Consider the following 7,508-nt stretch of genomic DNA (forward strand, 5'->3'; position numbering starts at 1 on the left):
GTTTGGGGGAGACGCTGTTTCCCCTAGCGCCCGCTGGCATAACAAGAAGCAATGGGCACAAGTTGATGGAGAGGAGGTATAGATTGGACATCCGCAAAAACTACTTCACAGTTAGGGCTTCTAGGAGCTGGAACCAACTTCCAAGGGAAGTGGTGCTGGCCCCTACCCTGGGGGTCTTTAAGAAGAGGCTGGATGCCTACCTGGCTGGACTCATTTGAGTCCCGTTTCTTGTTGGGGTTTTGTTGTTCTCCTGCCCTGGCGGGGGGTCGGGCTAGAAGATCTACTAGGTCCCTTCCGACCCTAAATCTATGAAACTATGAAACACCTTCAAGAGCAAATTGGATGCTTATCTTGCTGGGATCTTATGACCCCAGCTGACTTCCTGCCCTTTGGGCAGGGGGCTGGACTTGATTATCTTCCGAGGTCCCTTCCAGCCCTAATGTCTATGAAATCTATGAAAAAATAAGATTCTAATAGGTCCTAAATGTGCAAGCAGCCTCTTAAAAAATTGATCAGAAAGTAAAAAAAAGCAACAAAGCAGAAAATAATCCCCAAACTAATGCCATAAATTACAAAAACAATTCAAGGTAAGAGGAATATATTAAAAGGAACCCTAGAAGAACACCCATGTCAGTTATCTGACATGTAATCAAACAACAAACAATAAGTCACTAGTGATTAACATTATGGAATATTCACGCAGACCTTAAAATATGAAAGCAATTAAACTGCACAAGGCCCCTGTAGGGTAAACAGACTGGGATTATGATCCCCTTTCTTACAGATGGGGAAAGTGATATAGAAATGTGAAGTGATCTCCCTCCAAGCCAACCTCACTGAAAACAAGAATGTCCTTACTGTTACTAGTGAACAGATGCACACAAGATAATTCCACTGAAGCTGGTATGCGTAATCAGGTGACTAAGTGCTCAGCAGTGGCACAAAACAGTGGATCACAAGTTTGACACATATTGAAGAAGAACAATAGTTATCAAGAGTGTCTGGCTTAGAAAGATTTTTGGCGACTGAGTAAGAAGGAATCTCTGACTAATTTACTGACCTGGCCAAGTTCTCTCTGGGTCTTGAACTGTGGTTCTCTTACATTTGATGACCTAGTTTAAGACTAATAAACTCCAACACCTTGTGGGAGCTCAATGTAGGCATATCACAACAAAATCTTCTCTGACCCATTTATTTTTCAGCTTAGGCTTTTATTTAAACACCACCACAATGTTTCTGGCACACAAATATCAGGAACAGGAAGAATATATAAATTACTTTTCACACTAACAAAAGAAGGATTACTTTAAAATTAGTCCTACTTTCCTGTCTGAATGCTTCTTTAGAGTTGTAAATAGTTTATAAGGCCTGATTCTTAGAAAGAGATGACTGTGAAAATGAGTATAATAGGCCTATGGACTACATGAACTGAAAGTGGGTGATCACACATCTGAAACAGCCACCCAAATACCACGTAAGGAATTGCTGCAGTACAGAAGGAAAACCCCCACTAATCGCACACTGCTGGTTACAACATATCACCTGTCCCTCAAACTCACATGGAAAATCGTCACACAAGTGCAACCCATACTAGAAAGAGACCCTAGTCTTTAAAAGCCTAGTCATAAAGCGATCCCAGACTTCAAACAAGCACCAAACCTCACTAACCTCATCAGCAAAAGCAAACTTCCTAAGGCCCATGCTCACTGCACAAGGGGCTGGCAGTGACCCCTCAGACCCAGCATTGCCTGCTGTAGCTGCTGTAGCATCTCCTTAGGCTGAGCCAGCCATGCGCTCAGCCCTGCCTCAGGGCAGGACCAGGCTGTGCATGGCCCCAGCACCACGGGCAGGAGGGGAAGGATGCAGTGTGTCTGGCAGAGGCCACTCTGCTAGAACCAAATTCCCCTTTTCCCCAGGGTGAGCTGGGGAGGCCCTGGCAATTGCCAGGTCTGGGCTGCAGCAACACAGGCATGATGGAGGCATAGGGAGCTCATTGCCCTGCTTGGGCCCAACCGCTGGGGGGGGAGGGAGAGGGGGGATGGGACACAGACCCACTGCATGGCTGGGAGTCTTGGTGCTGTGGCAGGATCAGGATCCCGGCACAGGAGAGGTCTGCAGACCCAGCCCCTGGAGGGAAGGGGAAGCTACAGCTCCACTGGTGGGTAGCACTGTCTAGTGGCTCATGTCTACCCACAGCTCACTCCCTGCCAGCAGCCTGGGACCCACACAGGACTTTTAAACAGAGAAAACCAGGATACCTGATTATAACGCTACAAAATTGGAAGAGGTAATTAGCCACATTAATCTAAAGCGAGGGAGAAGGCAAGGTAGATTTGCACCTCACAGACTAAATATGAGATACAGTGTAAGCTTTTGTGAACCCAAGCTCACTTCATCAGATGCATGTCCTTACACAGCACCTGATTAAGTGAGCTTGGACTCATGACTCTCTCTGATTTAGTCAAAATTATTTGATACCAAAAACATTGTCCTATTCGCATATAATGATGCTCCTAGAGATGTTCACAGATTTGGTAGTTTTCCTTTTACATTGCAAGTTCACATGCTCCTTTAATTTTTAGTAGCTGAGCTCTAAGAATTACAGAGGAAAGGTAAACAGGATTCATATATGTCCAATAATAAGCCAAGATGCAGAGTGATGGGTAGGGTATACAAAGAAGAGCAGGAGGAGAATGTTCGCTAATCATGTTTTATTTGGCAAGGAACAAGTGTTTGATTACTATTGAAGAGTATTTGCTTACTTGCATATACACAACACTATGTTAAAGTGCCGTGTCTATCCTGAACACTGCAGGGTAATACACTGGACAGAGCTCTGTGCTACTGAACTCTTGCTACAGAGCTCAACTGTTTCTGTTGCCTGGGTTAGCTCATTTAGAGTGAGTGTTAAGTATCACCACACTGTACTGCAACACTTGGTGTAGACATACCTTAAACCTATTACTTTCTTTTATCTCCTCCCATTAGCATTATCTGCTTGTTTTATTTTAACCTTATCCTGCCTTGAATGGTTGGTAGGAGAATGCAACAGGAAATGAGCAGAGCTTTCCCAAAAAATAGGCACATTCCTAATCAATGCTGGCTACTTGAAGGTTTGGTACTTGAAATCAGCTAAGGGGAACAACATACTGGACTAGTTTTAATGTGGACTACTGAGAGTAACACTTTCAAAAGATATCCAGGTGATGTAGCAGTCAGAGTCCCATTTTCAAGAGGGACAGACATAACTAGAAGACTTAGTCTCCTATTGCCTTCCAATAGAAATCTCTTAGTGCTTAAGTCATTTTTGAAAATGGGACTTAAGCACCTCTGAAAAATGTATCTAGTCACTTAAGAAGGAGAAACAAATGGACTTTGCCTATAAGTGGATTATTCCATATATGTCCACTACGAAAAATCAATGAAAGTACAGCTTTCCCTAAAGGATGGCACTGGCAACTGAGATGCCAGAATATAGGGCTGGCTTGACTTTATGTGGCAGTTCCTCTGTTCCGGCTCAATACAGAAACATTTGGGAACTGGCCAAGTAGGTAAGTGACAGACCACTCATATAAATGAGCTGCTCGAAACAGGCCACTGTGTATCCCCAGGCCTCTCTTGTGGCCTTGCTGTTCTTACAGATGCTGCAATAATGTGCAAGTATGCAGTAGGCGTATCTCCTGGATCCCCTGCCAGCTGGGGCTGCTCCGACCCAGTTCAATATGCTGCACTTGAATAAACTCTGGAGCTTGTTGCTCTGTAGTTTATTGCTCCCAGGCAGGTGCACATTCAAATTGTGCTCCCGGGAACAATACTGGAGCAATAAGCTCTGAAGTTTATTTGTGTGCATTAATTACACATGTAAATGCGCCCAGTAATGCCTACTTTGCTCCAACAGTAGAGAGAGCAGGAATGCTAATGAGTGTCCTACCCTTTTCCATAATAAACAAGAAAAGTTCACACCTTGGGCTTGGACATGCATTCAGTTTCTTCAGGGAGAGTCCCTGCTCTTTCTGAAGAAACCACGGGTATACAAAGTTCATAATTTTTCTCCCAAAGTCAAAAAAGTGGCCACTGTGGATAGACAGTACTTCTGTATAAGCAGCCAGTATGTTATGCCTCTCCCTCCTCCCCCCCACAGAAGGAATAAAGAATATAAAAGAATATAAAAGCCATCAGATATTAGGATTTTTGCTTACTTGGCTTAATACTGACAACAACATTCTCTGGAGAATGCTGAGGTGGAAACCTGCAATTCTCTCCTTGTCCTTCACTGCTGCCATATTCAATGACTTCTACTTGTCCAAGAGGCACACTCCATTTTAATAAATACCTTTGGCCAGTTGCCACGATGCCACTACTTTCATAGGAAGACCTGGAAGACAAATAAATTAATGATTTTATGAGCTATTAAAAAAATTGCTCACGTTATCAATCATTTCAATTTTTATTTTAACTTACAAAATCTACCTACACAGAAGTCTGTATCTCGTGCATAATATTTAAGAAACACACACACACACACACACACACACACAAAAACAAACAAATGTTATAGGTGTAAGTGTCAGGCAAAGAAAAGTCCATAATGACAAACAATTTCTGAAGTGCTCAAACATTTCAGAAAACATTCTCTACTAATAGAGAACTACTAATTAGCTAAATCGTCTCTGATGATAAATGAGTTAGCCCCCAGACAAAACTGAAATAATGATTCATGCATTACAGGCCAGAAAGAACCACTACAATCAGCTACTCTGAGCTATGGTACTTGCCACAAGACAAAGAACTTAATATTTTTTTGTGAGAACCAGAGCATACATCTAACCTTGATAAAATGTGAAAGCAAATCAAGAACCATTGAAAACTTCGGTAAATTGTTCCAATGGTTAATAAAAACTCTTAAACAACTGGACTTCAATTCTAGTCCAAATTTGTTATGGCTTTAAACTTTAAGACATTACTATGCCCCTGCCTGCTAAAGCAAGGAGTCCATCATCACATAGGTCTGTTCCCTGATGTACTGTGCTTTCATATTTTCTTTGATATGTGGAGTTCTTGGTGTCTTTCATTATAAGACAAGTTTTCCAGTCATTTAATCATTTCTGTAGCTCTTCTCTGAACCCACTTGATCAGCATTCTTCATGACCTAGCACCACCAGAACTGGACACAGTACTCAAGCAGCAATCATACCTATACAAAAAGCAAGGAAGCAGGGGTGGATCTAGGGGGGAGGGAGTACACTGGTAGCCCACTTTGATTCTTGGCCCATCCAAAATTTAAAACCAACTACTTGGCATGGCAGCAGAGTTTCTAGTCGGGCAGTGTTGAGGGAGTCAATTTACTTTGTGGTTTATTATAATTTACCTGATCCCATCTAAACTCTTTATTCCACAGGTGTTAATAATACCCTCTTCTTTTTAATGGTCTTGATGTTCCACCAGTAAAGCTATTCTTTGTTCTGCAATTCTGCTGGCTGATAGGAGCTTCATTACCAGAAACAGCTATTTCATATCTCTTTAGATTGTTTTTACTCACTCCAATGAAGTTATTTGATTTTTAATTCAGTCTTAAACTGAATAATTATTAGCATATTACTAAAGCTTCTAGTTTATTTTTAACTGGAATAAGATATATTTTTTGATATGTGCTGATGCACCTCACCACGTGCATCCCCCTTTTGCATGTGCATCCCCTAAACACACCCATGAAAGGTAGTATGGGTACCTTACTCCTATTCAAACTTTCCTTGATTATACCTACAATGCTGCCTTAGTTCTTTTGGCTACAGTGTCACATCAGCAAGCTTTATCAATGAGAGTTGTATGCTTTCTTAGAGGTCACTGATACAAAAAGTTAAGCAGAATAAGCTAAAACCAGATTCCTGCAGGACCCCACAGGAAACATACATATTTAGTTATAATTCTCAAAGTACAATTACACATTAAAAACCAGCAGTCAGCAAATTATTTAATGTGTGCTATGTTGATTCTGGATTGCTCTCATTTATTAATCAAGATACCATGTATATAAAAGTCAAAATCCCTAAAGCTGAGGCTTCAAACAAATACCTTGCAGAACCAAGTTTCAAGCCTGTGGGGCTCCTGGCCGGCCAGGTTAGGAGTGTACCTGCCACAGAATCTGGGACTATGAGACCCCAATAGGCATGGCTGTCAATGGTGGGAGGGGACAGGCAAGCAAGGATACAGCTCCATTTGTCCTAGAGCCCTTGGCCCAGTTGTGGCCACATCTCTCTCTCTCCCCCCTCCCTGGAGCTGTAGCATGCCCTGATCCCCCAACCCCTCTCTCCCTGCCTCAGTCCTTCCCTTCCTCCCCAGAGCTGCAGCATGCCCCAATCCTTCCCCTCTCTCCCCCTCTCCAGAGCCGTAGCATGCCCCAATCCCCATCCTCACCCCTTCTCTCTTTCTCTCTCTCCCCCTCCTTCCCTCCCCAGAGCTGTAGCATGCCCTGATCCTTTCTCTCTCTCTCTATCCTTCCTCCCCACAACCCTGTCCCTCCCTTCCTGGAGCTGTAGCACACCCCAATCCTAATCTGCATCCAGAACCTGCCAGCTCCATCTGCAGCTTACGCTATGGTCATTCCAGTGCAGCAAAAACAGCCCTGGGCAGGTGCCAGCATCAGCTATGGACGCACCCAACAGATTCTGGGTGGGAACTGGGGCATCTGCATGGGTCCACATCTGACACCGCTGAATCAGCTCTGGGCGGAAGCAGTCCCACCCGCCCACCCTGTGGAACAAAAGCCATCCTGCCAGCCTGTCCAGGACTATGTGGTGGCTGAGGCCAGAGCCACTGGCCACCAGCAGGCTGGATCCCATGAGTTGGTAGCTGCCCACCAGTGTACCAGATACAATCAGTTGGTGGGCCCACAGGCCATATTTTTCCTACCCCTGCCTTAGCCTCACCGCTGCTTGGCTTGCTGTTGGTCCTGCCACCACCAGAGCTTCTTGTCCCTACCACTGCTGGGTCTGGATCTGGCCTGCAAGGAACCCTACAGTCCAGATCCAATACAGGGCAGGGACCAAGTTTAACAGCTCTGCTTTAAAGAAGTCTAAGTTTATTATACTATATTTTTATCTGTGAGTTTACTGACTTGATCTTCATATACAGGAAGACCCTTTTGGCTCTCTGCATATCCACTGCAGATCACAATTACTGATCCATTAGAGGCAATCACAAGATCCAGAAAAGGACTGCATCTAGAATGGGAATCTCTCAAAACTGCTTCCAAAACTCTTCTGCTTACTTTACCTGTTCATTGTTCAAAAGTTAGCTAAACAACTAACTTCAGCTTCAATGGCCAATTCCATCTCCTCACTAAACTGGAGGACTTACTCAAACATACCAGTGAGGCTGACTAAAGGCCAAAGGGCTTTAGCCACGTGACCTTTACTGACATGACCACAATGCATGCACCAAGAACAAACCAACCAACGGCAGTTGTTGAACTCTGACATAGCTGTAGCAGGGCATGGTGCTAAGTCCTA

The 7,508-nt window shown here is 43.8% G+C and overlaps 1 protein-coding gene across 4 annotated transcripts in view; it reads right to left on the reverse strand.

Annotated features, from left to right (window-relative positions):
• ARHGEF10 (Rho guanine nucleotide exchange factor 10) overlaps window positions 1–7,508 on the reverse strand; it is a 272,411-nt gene that overhangs the window by 126,998 nt on the left and 137,905 nt on the right. For all 4 annotated transcript variants that reach the window (XM_019520609.1, XM_019520611.1, XM_019520610.1 and 1 more), the window contains one exon: window positions 4,200–4,375. In XM_019520609.1, coding sequence (XP_019376154.1) covers window positions 4,200–4,375 — 176 coding nt within the window. The remainder of the gene's footprint in view (window positions 1–4,199; window positions 4,376–7,508) is intronic.

The sequence above is a fragment of the Gavialis gangeticus genome, unplaced genomic scaffold (assembly GCF_001723915.1).
Source record: "Gavialis gangeticus isolate Ggan-Ray unplaced genomic scaffold, GavGan_comp1, whole genome shotgun sequence".
Lineage (NCBI taxonomy): Eukaryota > Metazoa > Chordata > Crocodylia > Gavialidae > Gavialis > Gavialis gangeticus.